Genomic DNA, 26,878 nt, shown 5'->3' with positions numbered 1-26,878 from the left:
GTTTGTGAGCTTCTAGTCTCAAGTGCTACTCAAATGTCTGTGGGTGGTCACCTTCTGCTTAAGGTGTTTTACAAAAGTATTAAATAAATAGTCTTGCCTTATGTTAACGTGTTGGGTTGGCTCTCATTGTACCAATAAGGGTGCTGTATTTGGGAAACAGCATCACCTGAATTGTGGGGAACGGAGTCCAATTCCACACCATGTGACAACTGTCAGCCTAATCTGTTTCCAGCCAGCTAGCAGTGCCTCTGCCCCAGAGCAGGGACAATTTGTGCATCCGGGCGCATGGCATTATGACTTCTCAGGGAAATTGTGGTGGATCAGATCTCATCCTTTTCTCTCAGTTACATACAAAGACAAACAGAGGCAGAACATGGTTCAATAAGATTTACTGTATCAGCCATGTATTTGATAAAATGGCATGAAATGCAACCATCAAAATGATGAAGCATACTAGAAGCAAAATGGTGACAATGAAAGTGAAACACAGGAAAAGTCCCACCATACTGTCACTATGACAATATATGCAGTTCCTACCCAAGCTATGTTAGAGCACAGCAGAATAAGCCCTAATCTGCCCTTCAGGATCCCCCCCCCCCCCCGGGAAGACATCATCCCCCATAGTGGAGTATGACAGTGGTAAGGAGGTCTGTCTATAAGGACACCATCCCCATGTGGGCGAGGGAACCGCTGGTCTCAGCAAGCAGCTGTAACGAAGTCAGACAGCATGCTGTCGTGGTCATCAGGCTGGAACCTCCCTCTAACATGCATAGGAAAGGTAAATGTTTTTTTTTTTTTTATAATAAAAGAACAGACGTTCTAAGAAAATGTCCTCATGTAAAAATACATGTGTTTCTGTGAACGTTATAGACGCAGGTACCACTTGAGCTGACAATCCTATCTCGCTGCAGCTTTGAGGAACGCACAGGGTGAAAGAATGTTGTGCTAAGAAATGTAATGCTTTCCTAGGCGAAAGAACAAATAGATAAAAAAAAAAAAAAATACACCATGTGGTAGATTCTAAAATAGTAAAACGAAGCAGAAGAAAATATTACTAGTCTAAAGGGCCCAACCACCAGGCCTAGTTGCTAAAAATAATGTGCACTAAAATAGCTCTACAACACCCTCCCCTTGTCAGTTCAGAAGTGGTAAAGCAACTAAAATGCAAGGCTTTAAAGAATATATACATACATCAACGTCAATTGTGACAAGTTAAAACACTTGAGCAAGTGAATATAAAAGACATTTTGGAAGAGGTTAATTTAGAGGCTTAGCAGTGGTGCCAATAAAGCCAAATTTAAAAGTCAAAGTCATCGTTAAAATCTTCAGTTACAGCCGGGACAATTAAAGCAAGGAAATGTTCTACTTCAGCAGGTGGTAGTGTGACCAAATCGGTGGCAAGGAAAACCAAAGAGCACTTATGTTCTAATGCCTGAGCTCCAACTGAGGCAGCAGCATTCTGTGTTGTGCCCGATGTTGACTCAAGAGCTTTATGATCCACGAAGGGCAGCTCATTTATGGCTTCCCACAGCAAACGCACCCTCAACGTGCATGTCTGGTAATGAGCCCTCAGCGAGAACACCAACAGATCAACGCCTAACTAAAGTAAGCGTCGCATAGAGAGACAAATATTCAGTGCACATTGGAAAAGGCATCAGAGGCACTTAAACATGGGCTGCACACAATCCAAAACCGGTTATTCAAAGAGTGGTACTCCGAAATACTGCATCATGCATTCACTACAATGTTGCGCCAGTGGAAACACCATCAGTCCTCCTTGTTGGGATGGGATAGCCATCGCGAATAAGAAACAGCAACAGGAGGATGCCACCTATTGTACCCAAAGTAATCACAAATCCCCCAAAAATATTCAAAAATATCGAGTGTATGGCTGAAGGTATTAGGCCAAATACAGAGGAGAAGGTGTGAACGAAACCAGAACCAACAGCCTTAAAGAAATGTACAATCCCAGTAGTACTGGATGCCTTAAAAATTTGTCCCACGAGTTCACCAAAGTGTCTCGGAAAGTTTGTATTTAAAAGGGACTGTATTTCTGCAGATGACCTCGCCACTTGGGGCGCATAGGTCTCGCGTGCAGATGTCAGTGCCACATGTTTTTGAAACAATAAAGCCTTTAGTCTGCTCAACTTGTCAAAATTCACATCTGAAGTAGCAATGTGAGGCCAAATATCTGCTACTACTTTCATCTGTTATGTAGGGGGGGGAGAACATTCCTGCAACAGGTGACAATTTGGGAGACAGAAACGACGTAAGCAATTTCGTCTTGCATTCCACAGCAGCTCTAACTGTTAAGAAGCACATGGCATCCTTTAGGGAGCACCTGGAACGCAAGTCTAATCATGGGGACTGGAACTCCCTTCAGATAGCAAGCCAAATTTGCTGCTGAAGCATTGCATGCCCCATGCAAGGGCAGCTGCATACAAACCATTGAATGGCTCACAGAAGTCGAGCATTCACTGCCACTAAGAAAGGCCTCTTTCATGCCATTGAGGCATTTGTGCGAAAAGGGAAGCTCCCACTCTTCATAAATGTAACTATCTCCTAGCCTCTCATATCTGCCTATTGACATGCGTTTTAAGCAAGATGTACATTGCAGTGTTGAAATAGGCAGATTAATAATCCAGTGTATTAACCATTCAGCAGATGGTATTTCAGCAACAGTAAGAGGCAGCTTTTCTAATTACTCGATGTTTAACATAAATCGCTTCCTTCTTAGCCATTATTTGTTGCAGTCGCTTCCTATTAAATGCTGAGAATAGGTCCCTCGTTGACATGTTGCCAGGTAACGCGACCAGATTTCAGTGTCTGTAATGTCCAACCCAGCTGCATAAAGGACCCTAGCTGATTCTGTCCATGATGTAAAAATGACATGTCATTTTGTACAATGTCTATTGCAGATGAAACAATGCTTTCTGTAAAAATGTCCTGATCTATTTGTTTTAACCGGGCAGCAGCTTCTTTTTGAGGACGTTTCCAAATTTCATTATAAACTGCATTTAAGAAGCACTTTTTACGTTGTCTTCTGGGGAAAGAAAATACTGCAGGTCTGTTTTATTAGACAGGTGACTGAGGTGTTCCTTAACAGCATCTCAGGAGGACCTTTTTAATCATTGCTAGCACAATTTCCCTACACTGTATGTTGTTACTATACCTGAATGTACTGATGACACATAGCAAAGGTCTGGTCTGTTTGTTCTAAAAACCCCTGTGGAGTTTACAAAAAGCGCATGACAACCATTTGTGTCCACTGGCCACAATAACCTCCCGCCAGGACATGAAAGTGATGTGTTAAATGTTCAATTTTGGACCCACCCATCAAATCAAGCTCATCTTCAGTTGCACTAATATTTTTTCCATCTAACAAATTTAACAGGGGCAGAAATACTGGGTGCATTCAAATCCTTAATTCTTGCCAAGCCCAAACAACTTGTCTGTTGTACAGTTTCATTTGGAAATATCATTTGGACAGGTATCAGGCGTGTTCTAAATAAAGCTTCCTTCCCCCTTGTTTGCCAATTTTTAGTTCCTGATACACTTTTTAAATCCATCAACTTCAGCCAATATTCATAGCCTTCTATAGCCAACCAGGAAACAAAGGAATCAGAGTAAATAAATTTTCTATCAGTTAATAAGATGTGTGTCAAGAATAAGGCTGTGCGCGGTCCAGGTCCTGCCCGAAACTCCGCTGCGCGGATTTGCCGCAATCATGCGCACCACTTGTCATCCCCTCTTGTTCTAAAAGTGGTCATCAGCGTCGTCTGCCCTGTGGTAAAGCTCATGTAGCTGCAGGGTCAGGACATTGGTTGACAAGATGCACTTACCAGTGCTATTCTATGAAGGGACTACAATTCCCATGTTTTTAGAGGCAGCACCCATCTTGGGGTGTGGCAGGCCTATAAAGCCCAGCCACACCCAAGCACATTGCTCACTATTTTGAAGACTTCGATGCAGTCAGACCTCGTGGGGGTTCCTCTGAAGAAGAGCAGATTTCCTGCATGGTAGATTGACAAAAAATCGGAGTATCCTTGTTTCCATGGTGAATTCAGATACAAGTAGGTCGTACTCGTAGAGGTAAGGTCTTGATGAGTCCAATCTTGAAGGGAGTTGTTACTTCCAAAGGTAAAGCGTCCCTTAGCACAACGAGCAAAGCGTTTTCAGTTTTAAGAGTAAAGCAGCCTTGGTGCGACGATCAAAGCACTTCGGAGCACAGAAGTAAAGCGCCCCTTAGCACAACGAGCAAAGCGCTTCAGGCCACACATGTAAAGTGCCCTTGGCATGGCAATCATGGCGCTTTACTCATGTGGACTGAAGTGCTTTGATTGCTGTGCCAGGGGTGCCTTACTCATGTGGACTGAAGTGCTTTGATTGCCGTGCCAAGGGCGCTTTACTCATGCGGACTGAAGCCCTTTGATTGCCGTGCCAAGGGTGCTTTACTCATGCGGACTGAAGCGCTTTGATTGCTGTACCAATGGCGCTTTACTCATGTGGACTGAAGCGCTTTTGGTACAGCAATCAAAGCGCTTCAGTCCGCATGAGTAAAGCACCCTTGGCACGGCAATCAAAGCGCTTCAGTCCGCATGAGTAAAGCGCCCTTGGCACGGCAATCAAAGCACTTCAGTCCACATGAGTAAGGCACCCCTAGCACAGCAATCAAAACGCTTCATTCCACATGAGTTAAGCGACCTTGGCACAGCAATCAAAGCGCTTCCATTCCACATGAGTAAAGCACCCTAGGTATGGCAATCCAAGCGCTTCAGTCCACATGAGTAAAACGCCCTTGGCACAACAATCAAAGTTATTCAAGCCACATGGGTAAAGCGCCCCTTAGCATAACGAGCATAGCGCTTCTGACAAGACAAGTAAAAGCGCTTTCTGGCATAAGGAACAAAGCGCTTCATGTATAATAATCAAAGCGCTTCATGAACAATAAACAAGGCGCTTCTGCCCAACGAATAAAGCGCTTCAAGTTCAATGAGTAAAACTTTCAGTTCTATAGTTGTAAATGTGAAAGCATTTTCGGAGATAAGCAAATTATAGTTTCATTGTTTTTTGGAAAGCATAATATGTGAGATACATATTTAAGTCTTTGAGAATTTCTAGGCTGTGATCAAACATTGATGTTATGAATGCATAGTTATTATAGGTTTGATATTCAGAGTATGACCATAGTCCAAAGCTCTTGTCATCTCTTGGTTCAGAGGTTGTAGTTTGTTCTTATTCCATGATTCAAAGAAGGGGCTTCGCCCTCACTTCACAAAAGGGGTCTTAATCCGATATCACGGAGACGCCTTTATTCAAGAGTCTATTGATGAGTTATACTGCTATGAATGAGTATATGCATATATGTTCTAACCTTTTCAGATCTCTGTCCCTGCAGTTCCCTACCCTAATTCCCTTCCCCCTGCCTGGCTTCATCATAACTCTGTGCTATAATAGCTTTCTGACTTGGTGACACCGGGAGGTGGGCCTTTTGTTCAGCAGCGTGCAGATCCCAAGGAAAGGACACTGTGACAATGTGGTGCATTTCCATTACTGGAATACGACTCGCATTTTTAACATTGTGCCTAGAAAAATATGCAAACTTTTCACATTATGTTTTTGAACTCCCCATTGGAAGAGTTAGGCAAGTTCCCATTGTGTGTAATTAAAAATAGTCTTCAGGGTACTTGCTCTGTGAATGTAATGATGTCTATAATAATTATAACAGAATATATCTCCATAATTTTTTTTCGATTGATAAACATCTTCACTTTCAAACACAGTAAAATATTCTAATTCCGATAACATAGAATCAACTGTTTTTACACCCAATCAACATAAACAACTCCGGGTGTAATTACATTATTCATTGAAAGTTTAAATACATATGGAATTTGAATAACCTCCGTCAGGACATATATATCAAAAGATACTTTATCCCAAACAATCCCATCAGGAATTGGTATAGCTGAAATGTTCACTAGCAACAAGTCTCTGCGGACTTATGGGAAGAAAAATGTGGCTTTAGGGCTTCATCCACCAGTTCAACAGCAGAGCGTTCAGGAGGGTAATGACCATGTATCAATAAGAAAAAGACGATGACAAACACAATCCAAAGAAAGAAGGCAAGCACAGTTAAAAAGAGCCACAGATGGCTCCATGGAAGAATGAAATAGTGAATTTTTAGCCAATTTATCAGCTCACGTGCTCTTCACAGTCTTGTTGTAGAAGAGGCAGATGAGTCAGAAAAAGAGTTTTTGATTTCGGCAAAATATCCAGAAGCAGTTTGTGGAAAAACTGGAGCTGTGTTTAAAAGAGGAAAACTGGCAGAAGTCTCCCTTGGTGGTTCATAGTAGACAATGCCATGGGTTTGAGTTGAATTTGAGTAGAATCGCCCAATAATGACGAAATTGCTTATCGCAGAAGAAGATAATGAAACTTAATAAAGATCATTTTCCACCCTCCCCAAGCTCGGAGAGGTGTCTGTGTTGCTGCTCAAAACCTGTAGAGGAACATACTGGTCGGTAGTGAGAGGGAGTCGGGTACTACCCACTAGTTCTCTAGGTCTGCAGGATCGGCAATATGGTGTAGATTGACATTGTCAATGGAGACAAAGCGGTTTTCTTTAGGACCAGGCAGCGGTCATAGAATAACAGTTCTGGTACCGCGTATTCCCAGGGCTGGAACTGGTGCACGATAAGAAGGACCGAACTCCCTTTTCACAGAAATCTTTTCCCGCGCTAGATCCTCCAACTTTTGGAATCTAGTCGGTCGGTATTATTGTGCATCCCTTAATCCCAAGGAAGCGGCACTGGCAGGTGCGTTGTCATCAATGAACTGTCATAAGTCCTGCAAGACACTGACACGTTCATTTATGTCAAATGTTGTATGAGCAGCCTCCGTGCCAGGACCAACAAGATCTTGAACATACATTTGTGTTCCGAACAGGCATTCATATGGGGTACAGCCTCCCAGGGACCTTGTGGGGAAATTTTTAAGTGTTTTCTGGACTCCATACAGGTGATTAAGCCAACTGCAACCTATGACTAAAACTCTAGCTGTTAAGGATTGCTTTAAGTCCTGGTTTCTTCGCTCCACAGCACGGTTTCCCTCAGGATGATACAGAGATGAATAATACAGTTGTATCCCTAACGAAGTCATGGTGTCCCTGAATGCCCTTGAGGCAAAAGCAGGGCCCTGGTCTGAGTGGAAAGCGGCAACTGCATATGTGATGATAAAGACTTGCAAATCTTTAATAACAGTGTGAGCATCAGCCAAGCGTTGTGGCCATACCCATAGAAATCTGGAGCATGAGTCAACAGCGACTAAGATGTATTTGTATGCGCCACAGTGGTCCAGGTACGAACATTGTAAGGGTTTGTTAGAAATTAGGAGGGGGTCTGCGGTGGGTGTTTGACGGTGGACCCTTTTATTTGCTGACAGACGTCACAACAAAGGACATACTGCTTGGTCTGTTTGCATAGACTTGGCCACGAATAACTTGCTTGTAACTGCCACACCAGCATTGGCAGAAGCAACTCCCTCATGCGCTGCTTTCATCAACTCAGGTCTTTGATATTTGTTGGGGATCACCCACACCTGGTATTGTTACTAGGGCAGTATTGAGGCTACATATGCGGTATGAATATTTGGCAAGATATGCCTGATCTTGCCTTTAGGGAAAGCTCTTACAGCAGCCAGTGTTACATCATCCAACCTCATCCGTGAACGAGTTACTGGGCTGGTTACGGAGCTCACTAGGCTGAGTCTGCCATCTTGGCCACGCCCCTCTAGAGGCCATCAAACTACCTTGATTATGTTTCATTTCTTGCTGCTGCTCCCGTTTTGACTTCATGAGAAAGTTGCGCCTTCCTTTTCTACCTGTACATGCTGTACCAATTGTTGAGTTCTGCATTATTTCAATGAGGATGGTGTCATGACCACTCATACTTGCCATGCTGTAACGGTGAAACTTCTAAGAAAAGCAATAAGGATGCAGGCAAAAAGGTATCCACAGTGGAGACAGCAACATCCTAGCTGGAAGAAGGTTTGCCAAGTAGTATTACGTTTAAAACAAAGAAAAGGCCAAAGAGAGAAATCCAAGATGGCTGACGAGAATCCAGAAGGTTAAGTTGCAGTGCTTGTGTTGCATTCAGTTTAGTTGCTAGGATACGCGTGCGCCGCTTGGAAGCTTCACACTTCAACTGAGGTTTGACAGGAATCCAGATGTGTGGAGAGAGCATGCTTTTGAGGTAAACGTTTTATAAGGAAAAATTAGATGTTGCATGCAATTTTACAGCTAACCAGTTAACCGCTAATAAATATAATCCAGGGAGGACAAATATTTACAGCTACAGAAAGTTGACAATTCAACAGAGTTTACGTCAGGAATGAACTATAGCAAGAAGCGTTTGCAGATAAAGGAAGTTCTTGACAGCTCTAACGAGCTTAATAAAGAAGTGAACTATAATGAATAAACATTTACAAATACAAAAAGTTCTTGGCAGCTCAGACGAGCTTACGAAAGGAACAAACTACAGCAAATAAGCATTTACAGTTACAAAAGGTTCTTGACAGTTTTAACAGGTTTGTTGAAGAAACACACTATAGCGAATAAGCATTTACAGATACAAAAGTTCTTGACAGCTCCATCGAGCTTACGGAAGAAACTAACTATAACAAATAAGCATTTACAAAGACAGCATTTAAAAAACAGTCAAGAGGAAATATACCTTATCTAATTCAACCACAAACAACTATCTATATATAGCAACCCAACAAATTAATTAAGAAAGTGCAGAGAAACGTATTCAGAACAGAAAATTCCATCATATAAGTAAAGAATCAGACAACTCATGTTTATTTGACATCCATTCAACGAAGTTCATTATCACATCCACAATATTTAAATACACCAATAGAGAGAAGCAAGACCTAAGGGTGAGTGAGAATAATATTGACTATTTAAGAGAATAAAAGGTTAATTAATAAGAAAGCATAGTAACTGATATAGTGTGTCCCTAGTAATTGTGAATGTGATTTTTTCAGGTGCCGTTGTCCAATCATATAAGACATGAGGTGGCAGCCTGAGTATTGAGGTACATTATCTCTGAGGCAGTCTCTCTGAGTCCCATTCCCCTTTCACCTTCCAGGGTGATCAATACAGAGATTCTAACTCAGTGCGGGTAGTCTAGGTTGGGACTGAGGATTTATCATCTGCTCCTGAGGAAATCAAATCAAGGTACTCTGACAGATGGCCAACGCGGTCCACTTGTTTGCCATGTACAGTGGTTGGTACCACAATAATGAATTACCACAAAGATATAATGTGCAGATAACCCTCTGCCTGGTGGCCATTTGACAACTGAAAATCTGTAGGAGGTTGCTGAAAGAGGTTTAATTTCTACAGCAGTCATCCAGAAAAGGGTAGACAAATATAATTTTCCTTCCAAAATAGGTCCTAGCTATGTACTCGTAAAATATTTAGCCCTGATTTGAGGTCAAACTGCAGGATCTTTAATTTTAAGTGGTTGTTGTTTACCGTAAGCCTAAAAACTTTCCTTTACTTCTGAGCAACAAGGATATGAAATGTGTCTCGTAACTCTGTTGCAAACTTCCAGCCTACCTGTTATTGCTAGAAAACAGGTTCAAGAGCAAGCATCTTGAATGTATCTTTGTTCATCCACTTGTTTTCTGTTCTTGGGTTGAAATTGTTTTCTCAGGAAGGTTTTTTGCATAACAAAGTACACCAAGTTGCTAACTTTGTCCTTGTGAGACTTGGGTACTTATCTAACAACCTTGCTGATTAAAGCAAAGTTCTCAAAACCTTCTCCAGATCATTTTGTGTGTATCTTGCGGGAAGAATGTTCTGAGGCTGTGATTTGGAATGCAGCATATAACCATATGCTGCAATAGTTAACACATTTTGTTGTTTGTTACACAATTCTGGTGGCTTAACATACTTCCCTCCTTCAAAGAATGGTAAACAGATCGGTCAACATGGGCAAGTCACTATTTGAAACTGAGCTCTTCAATGCTGAGGCCAGCAGATGGTACCCGCAACTGCCTCTAGATGGTCTTTCATAACAGTAAGATTTACGGCGAAGATGTTGCAGTAAAGATACTGCCAGAAGAATTACTCATCACACCGTCAGTGACACATTTTTCTAAAGACCTAAAGCTTTGAACTGCTTTCTTCTCTCCAGGCCCGCTTCGTTCAGAGTAACAGCTTGTGCTTTCAAGATATGAATCGCATCATTTCTAAATAGCTGATTCACAATTTTCTACAGTGCCTTCTGCTTGAGACTGTTTAGATTCAGTCACAAAGAATGCTACCTGGGGATCTTACCGACATGCCAATAGGTCTGCGTCAACTGTTGCACACCTATTGAAATACAGAAATCACCAAGCCTGTACTAACATATATCCATAAAGTTTTGCCTCTTGTCTTTAGGCTCGTCTTGAACAACCCCTTGTACGAACTCCAATAAAGAACCATATATCTCCCCAAAATGTGTGGTGGAATTAGCAGCCTTGATGAATTTACCTTTCAGCTTTGTCATCTGTTAAGATGAAAGACGAAGATCTTTATCAGCTTATGTTTACCACAAATACCAACAGGTTCACTTGACAACTCATTCTGAGAAAATGTGTGTCACCACAAGTCTGTGACCAAAAGTATCAGAACCCTAGGTGGAGGTCTATGCTGCAAGGTCCTGAATATTACAAGTGACCTGGTTTGAAGGAGATGAAAAGGTATATTTGGCTTTGTGGCTTCTCTGGAAAATAGATACTAAAAACCAGTGGGCTCCAACTAGTGAGAATTTGGTATGCATCCTTTTCTGGGACTTTATGGAGTATGATGTGATTATTCTAATGATGTTTCAAACATAGGCTGAGACGGCATGTTGACTACCTCCGATACAGACTATTTACATCTTTTAATGCCCCTTTCAACATTACCTAGCAGTAAGGTCATTCTTTCACATAGTCACTGTTGGTAAGACATAGGCTAGAGAGAGAATTAATGTGTACTTCTCCGACTTCATTTTTTCACATGAAGTACAATTTACAAACCATGGTAATATAAGCAACCTGTGTCAACAACTGCAGCAAAATCTGAGACATTCAGGGGAAAATAGTTGAGCAAATGCCAACACTCAAGTGTGTTAAATGGTGGCATTTTTTAATTAAAGGCTGATTGCATTTTGAAAAAATATATATGCCTGGTTCTCACATCCTAATTGCACAGAAAGAACAGATTAACTGCATTTTAACAGGCAAAGCAGTGCACTCTGAAATAGGTTAGCTTGTACAACTTAGAGACAGTGCAGCTTTTTACTCAGCGGGCCTATACCCCATGTTTGTCTGCTTTCTTTTAAATGTTTACCGTATTAAGCCAGGAATTAAATATTTTAGAAACTTGCCTCTTAATAAATATTTTTTGTGATTTAACTGGCTATCTGAAAGAAAAAAAACAAGATTTCAGATACACTTGTATTCAAGAATAAGAAAAAAGTTTTCTTTTGTAGTGTTCCATAATCCCAGCCTTTGCTGGAGATATGTAGTGTCTATAAGAATCCCATGGTAGAGTACAGGACAAACTAAATTCCACTTGCCCTTAAAGAAAAGGTAGCCAAAAAGAATGCTTTTATATTTGTTACAAAAAGTTACAGCAAAATATAAAGACGCATAAATGCTACAATTAGTCGCTGGTTTTATGTAATGTATAAACCCCAAAACACATACGCCTTGCACACATATACCTATATCAATCAGAATCCTAGTGACTGGAATAAACTAAGAACTTGCAGCTATTAAGTTATTTTAAAATCAAGAGAAGGATCACATTTTTAGTTTTTGTATGGTAAATTATTGTAATGTTATATTTCATAAACATACTTTTATAGAACATTTAGGAATTTTCAATTGCAACACATTTTCCTAGACTAGACATACTCTGTATTCGTTAACCGAACATTACAAGAAAGATTAAACTGCAGTCCAGAAAGGTAACGTGCAGCCGTTTTATACCAAAAAAACCATTAATGTAATGAGCATTGTAAAAGTAGCATTCATAAATCCTTAATAAAAACAAAGCACAATGGTAAGAGCAGCATCATTTTATTTATTTGCTTTATTTCTCGGTCTAATTTAGTTCCATAAATTCTTCACTTAGCTTAGAATACATCCAGTTTCGTATTTTTATGATTAAAATCCTACTCAGTCTCTCGATTCCTCCGCACAGACAAGTGGTGGACATCAGGCACTGCCTTAACAATGCTGCTTTTGCAGGTCAGCACAGTTCTTAACGACCAAAGATGTCCTCTGGAAGTAAATTAACCAGAAGGCTGATATTTCAAGCAAGTGGTTGGTTTCTAAGCGTCAGTTCATAAAGCAGACAGTCTACATTTTATCCATGGTACAGTGAAGAGCAGTGAACCTTCCAAAGATATTGCATTGACTCAGAATAGGAAATGAGTTCATCTCTAAGCCTGTGCTCATCTTTGGGATGTCTGGAAGGATTTAATCCTGGAGTGAAATTCGAGACAAAATCTCTCCATGTTGGCATCACCTAAAGGGGCGAAGTGTCCCATCCGGTCTATGCTTGGGAAACCCCTCTCACAAAAGTACGGAATTTTTGGACTTCTGCCTTTCCCCAATTTTTACCTCTCGCTACATTTGGCTCACTTATGTTGGTGATAGTGTTTATAGGCATTTTATCACTGCCCTATCCGCAGAGACGTCTACAAAGCTTGCTGACAGCAACAAAGTTGCAGTGAATGTCATGCAGGATACCGAACAATAAATGTGCAAATGATCTAATTCAGCACCTGCCAAGAAAGTTGAGAGCTCTAAATGCCTGGCCCTCATTGGCATCTATTATACATGTTTATTAGAATTTGTTCCAAACAACAAAATCTGCTGTTTGCAAGTACAATAAATTAATATGTCTGTATATTGTTGTAACAAAATTCTACATACTCAGTAAGTCTTATGTCATTTCTGTATGATGGGAGGAACAGTGAAGAAAAACGTTGACTGCTAACGGAAGAGCATTCAGAGGCTTTAAATGAATGAAGTCTTTACAGCGAAATTCTCAGTGTTGCTTTGTGGCTAAAGAGAAGAGGCCTGTCCAAGTTAGTTTCACGATGATCGAGTCTACAGTGAAAAGAACCAAAAAATGCAGTAGCCCAGGAGGTTATATGTAACTAGCATGGGGTGGCCCAATAACAATATTTTCCCTTGAGCTCTGCCTAGAATTGAAGCTACAACCTCCTTGTTAAATACAGACTGACAGAAATCACTCAGTGGGCCAAGCCACTGCACAGTTGTCCCTCAAGCTAACCCCTTTCTGAGTACGCCTAATAACCACACACTGCAAAGGACCTGTGTGGCACAGTGCAAATCGAGGTAATAATGCCCTTACATTATAGTGCCTTGAAACTGTCTCTAGCCCAAATTATCTCTTTCTGTCCTCCTGCCTGGAAAAAGGGAGGTGTTGTCTCACCTCACAGGCAGCACCATGCTGTTTCCAGAAAGATGCAACGAATGTGCAAAGACAATCCAACAAATGGGGTGAGGGAAGCCAGCTTTGTCGATCAGACCTCCCTGAACTCTTCAGAGCGGGGTCAGAGTTTTCTCTTGTCTTTCTCTAGACAAGCCGGTCTTCTCCTTCAAGATCCACCTGTAAGTCGCAGACCCCAGTGAAGTCCAGCTGCTTGATGTTCCTGCCATTAGTGTTCAGGCTAGGGCTGCGTGCACCCGAGGAGGGTGAAGGGTGCTGTGGCCAGCCATCAACTGTCCATACCATTCCATTCGGATGCTCATTCAGGTGAGCCCCCAGGCGCCGTAGCAATTGTTTAGGGTTCCTCTTAGCGAACATCTCCACCTCTAAAAAGAGTAAAAAATAATATGATATTTCCGAGAGCATAAACTACCTGTGGGTTCTTCCATCCAGCACAGGACCACAAGCAATGTTTAGAGGGCTAAGCAAGGATTTGGTTTCTTACATATGAGCAATATGACTTGACTCACAGCCTTGCAGTAATTATAATTAAACTCACAGCATTCCAGAAATTAAAATTAAACTACATTTTACAGTGTAAATAGGGTAGAATCAACGCTTAATGAAAAACAGCAAACCCAAAAGAAATCAAATGCAGAATAATGGGGCACTCAACAGAAAAAATACAATAAGTAGGTTTATAAATCAGCTTTATGGCTTCAATCTGAAGTAGAAAATGCTTTGAGGGTCGATAGAACAAACATTTAAGCATTGACCACATTTCATAATACTTGTTGATTAAAAGAAAATCTCATCCATTAATGATCTTTAGCTATTATTCTAAGAGAACTAACCTCCTCTGCAAGATATGCAATACATCAAAGATAAAAAGATAGGGGGAGGGGAAAAATCAACACCTACACACTGCAGGTATGAATGTATAGCATTTCCTTCTCCTAGGTATCAGGAAAGTCGTTCATGACTCCCTTCAGGATTCGCTCTAGTTCCCTCAGTCAACTACTCAATGGCAAATGTTATTTTTTTCTGCCAAAAATTCTCTTGCCGCTTCAGAGTTAATGTAAGCTTAATTTATGCTGTTTGTATGTACGCAAAGTTGCACCAGATATCATAGGTATGCAGCGTTGCCCACTATCAGCAACTCTTTTTTGATCTTTTGGATCTCTGCCCTCTTGGGTTGAGTGATTCTGCAGTTGTTGCTGTAGAAAATGCATGGGAAATGTATGTTTTGGGGCCCGCTTTATTCTCGGCCCCTGCTTGAAGGACCACCCCAAAACTTTCCAGGGAGGAGCTGAGGTGGATGACCTTTTTGTTTAGGAAAGTTACGTCAAACGGGGTTAAAGTTATTAGCAAACCAAAAAACACTGTCTATGGAAAAGCAGACATAACTATAGCTACCGTGGAAAAAACAACTGTAATAATAACATTATAGTTATGTGTTGGAATGTGACACAAGCTAACAAAAAATACATTGTACTACACCAGTTATATTTTAGTTAACTAACTATAACTTATGCCCCCATCAAACTCTGCTTATGACCTCACATAATACATCGGTCTTGGCATGTTAAATTACATCATTCATGACATCTCAAAAATAGTTTCCAGCCAGACCCTGCATCCAATCCGCACCAGGACTTGGACGGAGTCACTTGTTTCCTACAAGGCCTAGCATCTAACCCCCTGCAAACATCAAAGCTCTGCTGCACACAATTTTCAGCCATACCTTGGAAAGGTCTGCATAAGGCTTACCCTGTGGCCAGCATCTGTACCCACCCTTCCACAAGTGCCAAACCTGCACTATGCACAGATTTTGTACATACACACTGAAGGTTTCCTGGAAAGTCTGGTGTCACACCAGACCTACCAACCAACATGCAACCAACATGGGTTGGGCAGTAGGCTTGCCGTATGTTAGGACCCTATGCTCCAGCCACCGCATGTGGCCAATCCTCTGCGGCCAGGTTCTGCACACACCGAACCATGACCACCTCACAATATGAGTGAATACAACTAAAAAGACAATAAGATCCATCAAAAGTGCTTCACTTCTGAAATATCCAATTTCTTTCTCATCTTTTGCAAGCTTACAGACAAGATTACAAGTGCCCAGCCATTGATCTAGGTTGTTCTATTACTCCTAGTTCCAGGGATGTGGAATTCCTATCGCCCCACGCCTGGGACATATTGTTTGTGGGTTTAAGGGCAACACAAGGGCAACACGTCTTCATGTTTATTTTGTCCTTGGGACACTTAGGCCCAACCCCTTGCAGCACAAACCCCTTGGCTGCCAGTTTACAGAGAAGGGAACAGTCTGTGGTTGAGGTAATGTGTCCATATGTTAATGCTGTTCAAACTTGTATTTATGGTTCATTAATGAAAAGGCTTAATTATTAGGGTGAGCGCTGTAAAAAACGTTTTAAGGCACTTACAGACTGAGAGAGGATCCAGTTAAAAAAAAAAAAGTTTACACACATTTTGAAAAGTTTAACAATGTGAGGCTAAGTATAATGCTCCCAGAATGCTCTCGGATTAGATGCAAATGTTTGTAGAAGCTTGTAAGCAAGAGTGCTGATTCTTTACTTTCAAAATAAAATGTTCCGAAAAATATCGTTCCGCTATTATGAAATTTTAAGTGTATTTCTTTAAAGCGTCATTTAGTAAAATGTGTTGATAGATGCTAGTATTTCCCAAAAATATTCCTAATGGAAAATCAGTTTGTAATCATTTTCAACAAGAATATGGGAAGCAGGAAAATAAACAAGCACTGGCAAAGCCAACCGCCCTGATGTTTTTTGTGAGTCTTTTGGTTTCAATAACGCGTGTCTAGTTTTGACATGGCTTTTGTAACATGTTATTGTAGTGAAAGCTGCCAGGTTCTCACCTCTGTAACAAACATTGGCAAAAAGAAAAGAAAATGTTGGTATCAAAAACACATATTGCCACCATTGGCATAACAAAGGCCCCGCAGGCCCCTTCCAGGGGCTACCCTCAACATAACACCTGTCCTTGGTGAGTCTGGAGGGGGAGGGGCCCTCTATGTTCTTTGCAGAGGGACCCCTCAAGCTTCATTACACCACTGATTGCCACAGTATTTCCTGGCACTGAACAAAACTACTTTGTGTGCCAATATACTCCTTGTGGAAGAGCAGAATGCGAACACTCACAGTAAAGCCAGCCGATAGAGAAATAGAAGTTCAATTAAAAAATAAAAGTCTTTCTTAACACAAGACCTAACTAGGACCCAATTCTTAAAGAAAGTCACAAACGTGCACCTATGGTATATGTCTTTGAATTAGAAGGTTTCATGAATTCACAAGAACTTACAGAAGTAGACCAGGAAATCATACTCCTAGAAAATATTTGTGAACTGTATTTTAGCACAAGCAAATATGCATGTGTAGATTTGCTCATGTGAAAATCTATTGAGCGCTTACAAGTTTACTTTCCCTCCAACCACTTTTTTCCCAACATTGGAAGAACTTCTACTTCTGCCATTGCCAGGAGTACATTTCCAACTTTTCTCTTCATGGGAAAATAATAGAGAAGAGCTGGTGAAAATCCTTAAAACATACAAATTAGGTTTGCAGACTTAAAGCCATTCCAGCCCTGGAACTATTGTTTACTGCCTCCTCAAGCCCCAGTATGTAGATATGCGGAAAAGTGGCAAAATAAGGAAATTGCTATAGTAGGGATTGAAATTGCAAGTATTTAAGCCCTAATATAGTAGTAGCCCTAGTATAATCAGAGAGGCTGTTATCAGAGCTCTTACATAATGAGATTGCTGCCATAATTTGTTGCCGCACTACATGGCACCAAAGGGACAAGTAGATTTTTTTTTACAGGACAAGTAGATTTAAGAAGCAACCTGTCCCATGGACAAGTAGATATTTTATTAAATTCCACATCCCTGTACTTCACAAAGCCCAATGCACACTGTCAGAAACATGGGTTTATCTCACTGCCTCGTCAGGAGTACTAAGCCCTCTATAAATGCAATTTAAACTAGGTATTTCAACAATGTTGATATTTAAATATAATCAGTGATGACATCAATGATGTAATTTAACATGACACGAGTGAAGAAATGTGTGAAGGCATAAGTAGTGCACAAGAGGGGCACAAGTTACAGTTAGTACACTGCACCGTTTGAGATACAGGCCTAAGAAGTTTGGAAATCCTTAGAAAAACCTTTGTGAGTTTCAACCCACAGAATTTTCTATATTTAAAACGTTTACATTTTGAGATCCCGATTGGGTAGTGAGCTATTTTCCTTACAACAACAAGGGAATCTTTGTAAATAAATTAGGAGGACTGACATTTTATGAGGCTTACTGTTTGGTCCCTGGGTCTCTGAAAGCTCAGGCAGGACATCAGGTCCCAGGTATACTGAACTGTACGAAGAGCCATGAGACATAGGAGCTAAGGTCCAGACAAATCATAGCAACTAAAATGTATTGTAACCTATTTCCAGAGTAAACAATTGTTAAATTCAACAAACAGTGGGTGTTACAAAAACGAAACAAAAAAAACAAATGCAGTTGCATAGGTTAACAGCAGAAGTAGGGCTCCATATGAAATAAATTATGGTGCATAGAACGCTAGAAATGAGCCTGGAATTTTGTCTCCGTTGCAGGTGGTGCTAGCACCTTCTGGTTTTGTATGTGGAAAGGCTTTAATTTCCCCCATTTTGTCTATCATTAAACAAGGTTATACTCTTCTTAGGAGTTACAGCACTGTAGTGGCATTGATTTTAAAGGGCTATTTACGGTGCCATGCAGTACTGGAGTTCCAGACTCTGAACCACATCTTGGAATACGACAATATATATCCTGCTTCACTTTGAGAAGCAATTGCCAAATGGGAATAATTTAGCAATCCACTTGACATGCATAGTGGCCGGGAAGAGAACAATATCCATCAGTGATACTACCCGATAACAACCAGGTAACACACCTTCCCAAAAAAGCCCACAAATACTAGCTGAGAAAGTATCTACCTGCAGTAAGCTATAGGGAAAAACACCAAGAAGCTGCTGTTACTTTACTTTTATTCCAGGAACCTCAGTGTCAATAGCTTCACCTTCTATCTATGCATCGCTAACAGTTGTAGTCAAGCTCCCATATACTACTTTTATGAAGCATAGACGGGCCCTGGCATATGCATAACAAGGAGGTGGCTGAATGGGCACTGTGGAGGATGGCTCCCTAAGTCTAGGTGAAATAATCTAAAATGCAAGATTATACATTTGAATGTAATCACGGTTTCTATTTACTGGAATTTTAAAATATTTATAGTAAAAAAAAAATAAAAAAAAATAAAAGGAGAGTTCTGGCATCCTGAACATGTGCAGGACAGTTCTAATGTTTTATGACTATCAATGAAGGCCATACAACGCAGAACCCAACTTATAGTTTACACGCTCCAAATCTCACTCAGGTATTCACACAGGATAAACTCAACTTGGGATAGTACTTAAGAAAGATACTTGAAGAGGTTAAGCGTGAAATCAAAAGGTAACGGCCTTGAACTTCAGTCTTGCCTGTAGAGGTGAACATTTTGAATCTAGACCAGGCAACAATACAGATAATTTTCAGGACGCAGAACAGCGAATATTTATACTTTAGGAGGACACCAATACCACAGTGGTAATGCTAAAACAACCTAAAATCTCTAGTGTCCAGTGCAATTCAAGAACATGGGTTAGAATGAATATCGAAACACAGTAGTCACGCTGTGGGCATAACACAGTCACAAAACAAATCTGAAAGTCTTTGTGGAGAAACTTGTGGTTGATATAAAGATACCTCGAAGAGGTCAGGAACTAGTCTTACTACTCAACAGTTCACACAAGTGATATAATTCAGGCTCAGGAAAATAGTGTACTGGAGGTGGCACTGGTCAACCAGCATCAAAGTTCTTCCAACCCTTTTCAGAAACAACCTTAAAAAGCCCTTTAAAAACAAAAATTCTGCCACCTATTACGGCAATTCCCAAGCAGTTGAAAACAGAAGAGGAACAAATAAAGTAAATTGTCCATTTAAACAGCTACGGTGGTGAACAGGGACCTCTATATAAGGAGCTGCAATAATTTATTATGAGCACAAATTACAGAATAGTTCTACTGGAGAAATATTGATTATTCAGAGATATACACTAGTTTTAGTTTTCATATTGGGTGCAAAGGAGTAGTCTAAAAATGTGGATGTTCAATGTAAACATTAATTATCCTGAAGTTTAGGCTTCCACTATATGCACATGAACCTCCACTACACTATTCTAACAATTTATAACAAAATGCTCATATAATCACTTGAGTGACACAGCTGTACCTTTCAGAACAAAGCCAGAGTCAGAAATAGTTTTCTTCTGTGTCTTCCAGATGTGATAAAGGTGCAGGAACGTGGCAACGTAGAAATCATTCAGAACGGCAATGACCTGCTGCCTGCGGTTACACTCTCTATAAAGTACAAAGACAGCATATTAACAGAAGATCATGTCAGACCTTGCATTTGCCTGGAAAGGGTTTGCAAATAAGCCATGCCCTCCTGAAATGTGATGTTCAGACTTAATTTTGAAATTCAGTTGCACTATCAATATATATTGAAATGCTTTGCAATAATGCATCTAAAGCAGTGGTTACCAACCTTTTGATTTCTGGGGACCCCTACTGAGTCATTACTGGAAGCCGGGGACCCCGGCCTAAACATTTGATGATTTGAACCGCAAAACAATACACAAAAAATACAGAAAAAGCATTCATTCATCAAAGAAATACACAAATGATTACAAATGTATTTAATTCTCAAACACATAAATAATTATCAAAATTTTAATTTTAATAGAAAGGTTGGAGCTTTTCTAAGTTTAATTGAGGCCACTCATCGTCTATACTATTCTATTTCACGCACCTGCACTGCTCTCATGAATCAATCGGAGAATACTACTTTAATTTTCAGCCTCCAATGTCCAATTCCTTTACATTTGCAGTACGTTTTAAAATGTTCAATTGCACATTTAGCGTCTTTATTTATATACACTTTATTAAAGTATTTCGTTTTCTAAGAAGTCGTGGACCCTCCCAGGGGTCCCCGGAGCACAGGTTGGGAACCACTGATCTAAAGGATCTTTCCTCTGGTGGTGCACAGAAGGGCAAAGCAGTAGGGTAGTACCACAGTCTCAAACACTGATTCTTGTGGATAAGAGGTGCACAAGAATATCGGCTAGACAAAGCAAAATGATTTCTTTTCTTCCCCTTTCCTTATCAATTCAGACATATGAGGTGCTTTGAGGAGGAATTTGATGGCACCTTCCTGGTAGTGCTGCAGGTGGCTAGCTAGTCTTGCCATACAACAGCACAAGATGGGAGTTGTCAGTGGGAATGGACAAAACCTGAAGTATTTCACAACACTTGTAAACAACATGAAGGAAGGTAGAGACAAATTGTTAAAACATTACATTTAATTCAACATTGAACAAATTTCATAAACCAATAATGATTTGCAATATCAACTATATACATAAAAATGTCTCAAAAATACCAGGAAAAAAGTCACAATTACTGCAGGAGAATAAACTTAAAAAAGGCTGCAGGTCACTGAAATAGGGAATTAAGTCACTGATTAGTTATACAATGATGCTCAAAGATACTACAGAAATATTGAGAAAAGGGTGACCTTGTTAACAGTTAAAACAACTAAGTAAACGTTTCTTAGCCTTAATTGTAGTTCTCAGTTATTGAGATACTCATAACTGCTAACCTTTGGACCAACTTTCTTGGGTTCAACAGGAATCCTGCACTGTTTTTTTTAAGGACGAACCACTACATCTCTCCATGAGAAAAACAGCTTAACTATTCAGAACACATCCTTCTTAATCACAGCTCTGAATGCTCACAAAATGGGTGCTGCCTCCTTTAATACTACTAGCCCTGCAGCTCTTGCAATGTCTCAAGACAGAAAACACTGCTCACTCTACAAGCTCTGATGGTTGGTTGTCAATAATGAGGGTCATCATGAATGAACTACAGTACAGGTGAGGAACATGTATTGATCGGTTATGGGATGCTTATCATATGATCACCTTTAGAATTAAATAGCAGATAGTGCTCTAAATCCAAGGGGGTAATAAGGAGCTTTAAGTCAACTATGCTTTATGCAAAATACATATTACATAGCTATTCACATTTAACTGCCGGCAGCAGGTTCTATCATGTGTGTGTAAGTACTTTACAAACATTCAACAAAATCCTTGAACCGGTCAGCATGGCAGAGGTCAATCTTTCAGAGGGATTCTTCCTACAATCCACAATAACAGACAAATGCACAGGGAAACAGGACTATTGGACCTGACCTTCTGACAGCCCTTCTTAATACACCATATGCAAAATCCCTTACAGTTTAAGGTACAACACATTCCTGTAGATGGTCTCTTCACACCCTGAAGATCACCAAACAGTCCAGTGGTACATATAATCAACAATACATAAAAACTTCAGAGGCTAAGACACAAAGTTTAGTATAAGATGTTGATCTCTGTCCTGCATGCAGCAGATTCAGCCAGTTCCTTAGCTTCCAAAAAAATGCAATCCCTGAAGAACATCCATATAAATCACTGGTGACGCAAGATTTGGAAGTATCACTGTTGACTTTTAATTAATTATTCTCTGGATTACTCTGAAGATCGGGATACATTTGTGAAAAAGCATTAAATAATGTCATTAATCAAGATATCAAAAGTGTACATATTAAATTTTTATGTTAGGCTTTCTATAGAGCACTAACTACTTCAGGACTGTATCAGAGCTCTTTATAACAAAATATTTCACAGAGACAGTCCCTTTTCTTATCATTCTATAGGTGCAAGAATGGTCTTATTTTGTAGCTGTAAGAGCAACTGCAGAAAAGTATGAAGTTTGGGGCATGTGAGAAACTACAGAAAAAAAATCATACCATGTGACAGGAAAAATCTTGGTGTTTTGGGAGCATTTTAAGAGAAGCAGGATTGAAAGGGGAAAACTGCTTGATATGAGTATAAAGGTATATATGGAAGGAGTGGTGCTTTTGTAAAGAAATACCACTAAAAGTGGAGGGAGAGGCGAATCAGGGTCTTTCATCAGGAGGAGGGAAGAGAAGTAGAAGGACATTTAGACACAGAGATGAAGGCTGAAGGGAAGAGTTCTTAATTTCTTAACAAAAGTGCCAATGTTTTCTTGGCATTCAAGGTCTTTTTAGTAATGGGGCATCATATGCCACTGTGAATCAGAGAAAGAAATTAGCAAAGGAAACACTCTTAGTGCATTGTAACTTGAAAGTACACTGTTCATGCTGGAGTTGGAACAAATTTGTTCCAACTGACTGAAAAACCATCCTGTGCACGAATAATGGTCAAATTCCTTTTAAGTAGTTGATCTATCAATGAGCCACATGCTAGATATGCAGCTATCAACTGCATGTACCTCTTGAACACTTCATGTGCCCAAAAGGCAAAAATATTGAGTGATAGACTATTACTCCTATTAGGAACCTTAGGAACGCATGAATGAAGGGTATTGAAAATGTCACTTACCCAGTGTACATCTGTTCGTGGCATCAGTCGCAGTAGATTCGCATGTTCTGCAATAGCTCGCCATCTGGTGTTGGGCCGGAGTGTTACAAGTTGTTTTTGTTCGAAGAAGTCTTTCGAGTCACGGGACCGAGTGACTCCTCCTTTTGTCTCCATTGCGCATGGGCGTCGACTCCATCTTCGATTGTTTTTCCCCGCAGAGGGTGAGGTAGGAGTTGAATTGTAGTAATAGTGCCCATGCAATGGAGTGACTAAGTATGCACTTATTTAAGGTTGAGATGATACATATATAAATAATTGAAGGTAACTTCCAAACTGCTACAGGCTCCCGGGGAGGCGGGTGGGCACATGCGAATCTACTGCGACTGATGCCACGAACAGATGTACACTGGGTAAGTGACATTTTCAGTTCGATGGCATCTGTCGCTGTAGATACGCATGTTCTGCATAGACTAGTAAGCAGTTATTTCCCCAAAAGCGGTGGATCAGCCTGTAGGAGTGGAAGTAGTCTGAAATAATGTTCTTAATACGGCTTGACCTACTGTGGCTTGTTGTGCGGATAACACGTCTACACAGTAGTGCTTGGTGAATGTGTGAGGCGTAGACCATGTGGCTGCCTTACATATTTCTTGCATTGGGATGTTTCCTAGAAAGGCCATGGTAGCACCTTTCTTTCTGGTTGAGTGTGCCCTTGGTGTAATGGGCAGCTGTCGTTTAGCTTTAAGGTAGCAGATTTGGATGCATTTAACTATCCATCTGGCTATACCTTGTTTTGATATTGGGTTTCCTGCATGAGGTTTTTGAAATGCAATAAATAGTTGTTTAGTCTTTCTGATGTTTTTTGTTCTGTCAATGTAATACATCAATGCTCTTTTGACATCTAATGTATGTAGTGCCCTTTCAGCTACGGTATCTGGCTGTGGAAAAAACACTGGAAGTTCCACTGTTTGATTTAGATGGAACGGTGAAATAACCTTTGGCAAAAATTTAGGATTGGTCCTTAGGACGACTTTATTTTTGTGTAGTTGTATAAAAGGTTCCTGTATTGTAAACGCCTGAATCTCGCTTACTCTTCTTAGGGAAGTAATGGCGATGAGAAATGCCACCTTCCAGGTTAGGAACTGTATGTCGCAGGAGTGCATGGGTTCAAAAGGTGGACCCATAAGTCTAGTTAGGACAACATTTAGGTTCCATGAAGGAACAGGTGGTGTTCTTGGTGGTATAATTCTCCTAAGGCCCTCTATGAATGCTTTAATGACTGGTATCTTATATAGGGAAGTTGAATAGGTAGTCTGCAGGTATGCAGATATTGCTGCAAGGTGTATTTTAATGGAAGAGAAAGCTAGGTTAGATTTTTGTAAGTGAAGCAAGTAACCCACTACATGTTCTGGAGTTGTGTGTAATGGCTGTATTTGATTAATATGGCAGTAGCAAACAAACCTCTTCCATTTACTTGCATAGCAGTGCCTGGTGGATGGCCTTCTGGCTTGTTTTATGACTTCCATACATTCTTGGGTAAGTTGTAAGTGCCCGAATTCTAGGATTTCAGGAGCCAGATTGCTAGATTCAGCGATGCTGGATCTGGGTGTCTGATCTTTTGGTTGTGCTGTGTCAACAGATCTGGCCTGTTGGGCAATTTGATGCAGGGTACCACTGATAGGTCTAGCAGCGTTGTGTACCAGGGTTGCCTTGCCCAAGTTGGTGCTATTAATATGAGTTTGAGTTTGCTTTGACTGAGTTTGTTTACCAGGTAAGGAAGGAGAGGGAGAGGAGGAAAAGCGTAAGCAAATATCCCTGACCAGTTCATCCATAGGGCATTGCCTTGGGATTGTTCGTGTGGGTATCTGGATGCGAAGTTTTGGCATTTTGCGTTCTCCCTTGTCGCAAACAAGTCTATCTGAGGTGTTCCCCAGAGTTTGAAATAAGTGTTCAGAATTTGGGGGTGAATTTCCCATTCGTGGACCTGTTGGTGATCTCGAGAGAGATTGTCTGCGAGTTGATTTTGGATCCCTGGTATAAATTGTGCTATTAGGCGAATTTGGTTGTGAATTGCCCAACGCCAAATCTTTTGTGCTAGCAGGCTTAACTGCGTGGAGTGCGTCCCCCCCTGCTTGTTTAGATAATACATTGTTGTCATGTTGTCTGTTTTGACGAGAATGTATTTGTGAACTATTATTGGTTGGAAAGCTTTTAGTGCTTGAAAAACTGCTAGAAGTTCTAGGTGATTGATATGCAGTTTTGTTTGATGTACGTTCCATTGTCCTTGTATGCTGTGTTGATTGAGGTGTGCTCCCCACCCTGTCATGGAAGCATCTGTTTTTATTACGTATTGTGGCACTGGGTCTTGGAAAGGCCGCCCCTTGTTTAAATTTATGTTGTTCCACCACAGAAGCGAGAGGTAAGTTTGGCGGTCTATTAACACCAGATCTAGAAGGTGACCCTGTGCTTGAGACCACTGTGATGCTAGGCATTGTTGTAAGGGCCTCATGTGCAGTCTTGCGTTTGGGACAATGGCTATGCATGAAGACATCATGCCTAGGAGTTGTAATACCATCTTTGCTTGTATCTTTTGTGTTGGATACATGCGTTGTATGACGGTGTTGAAATTTAGAATTCTTTGTGGGCTTGGAGTGGCTACTCCCTTTGATGTGTCTATTATGGCTCCTAGGTATTGTTGTACCTTGCGCGGCAGAATGTTGGATTTTGTAAAGTTGACGGTGAACCCGAGTTTGAAGAGGGTTTGTATGATCTGATTTGTGTGATTTGAGCACTCTATGAACGAATGGGCCTTGATTAGCCAGTCGTCCAAATATGGGAACACATGTATTTGCTGCCTTCTTATGTGTGCAGCGACTACCGCTAGACATTTGATAAAGACTCTTGGTGCGGTTGTTAATCCGAAAGGCAGTACCTTGAATTGGTAATGTATTCCTTTGAATACAAACCTTAGGTATTTCCTGTGCGATGGGTGTATTGGTATATGGAAATAAGCATCCTTGAGGTCTAAAGTTGCCATGTAGTCGTGTAGTTTTAGCAATGGCAATACTTCTTGTAGTGTGACCATGTGGAAGTGGTCTGATTTGATGAAAGTGTTCACTACTCTGAGGTCTAGGATTGGTCTTAGCGTTTTGTCCTTCTTTGGTATCAGAAAGTACAGTGAGTAAACTCCTGTGTTTATTTGTGTGTTTGGCACTAATTCTATTGCATTCTTTTGCAATAGTGCCTGCACTTCTATCTCCAGGAGATTGGAATGGTGTGTTGTTAAATTTTGTGCTTTTGGTGGTATGTTTGGAGGGAATTGTAGAAATTCTATGCAATAACCATGTTGGATAATTGCTAGAACCCAAGTGTCTGTAGTGATTTCCTCCCATGCTTTGTAATAATGACCTATTCTTCCCCCCACTGGTGTTGTGTGGAGGGGGTGAGTGACATGTGAGTCACTGTTTAGTAGTAGGGGTTTTGGGGCTCTGAAATCTTCCTCTATTTCTAGGGAATTGCCCTCCTCTATATTGTCCCCGAAAACCTCCTCTATACTGTCCCTGGTAACTGGACGGTGTTGCTTGTGAGGTGCTGGCTTGTGTGCTTTGACCCCGAAACCCCCCTCGAAAGGGCGTTTTACGGAATGTGCTGTAATTCCCTCTGCTCTGCGGGGAGTAGAGTGCGCCCATGGCTTTGGCAGTGTCCGTATCTTTTTTGAGTTTCTCAATCGCTGTGTCCACTTCTGGACCGAACAGTTCTTTTTCATTAAAAGGCATATTGAGAACTGCTTGTTGAATCTCTGGTTTAAAT

General features: G+C 40.7%; 1 protein-coding gene across 2 annotated transcripts in view; it reads right to left on the bottom strand.

Moving 5' to 3' along the window:
- Positions 1-12,103: 12,103 nt before the first annotated feature.
- ELMOD3 (ELMO domain containing 3) overlaps positions 12,104-26,878 on the bottom strand; it is a 142,007-nt gene continuing 127,232 nt past the window's right edge. For both annotated transcript variants that reach the window (XM_069214246.1, XM_069214247.1), the window contains 2 exons: positions 19,858-19,985; positions 12,104-13,893 (listed from right to left, as the gene is read on the bottom strand). In XM_069214246.1, the coding sequence (XP_069070347.1) occupies positions 13,655-13,893; positions 19,858-19,985 (367 nt within the window). In that variant the 3' untranslated portion in view covers positions 12,104-13,654. The remainder of the gene's footprint in view (positions 13,894-19,857; positions 19,986-26,878) is intronic.

This window comes from Pleurodeles waltl, chromosome 11 (genome assembly GCF_031143425.1).
Source record: "Pleurodeles waltl isolate 20211129_DDA chromosome 11, aPleWal1.hap1.20221129, whole genome shotgun sequence".
NCBI classification, from domain to species: domain Eukaryota; kingdom Metazoa; phylum Chordata; class Amphibia; order Caudata; family Salamandridae; genus Pleurodeles; species Pleurodeles waltl.
Note: the sequence above shows the minus strand (reverse complement) of the source record. Positions and strands in the feature narration are given on the sequence as shown.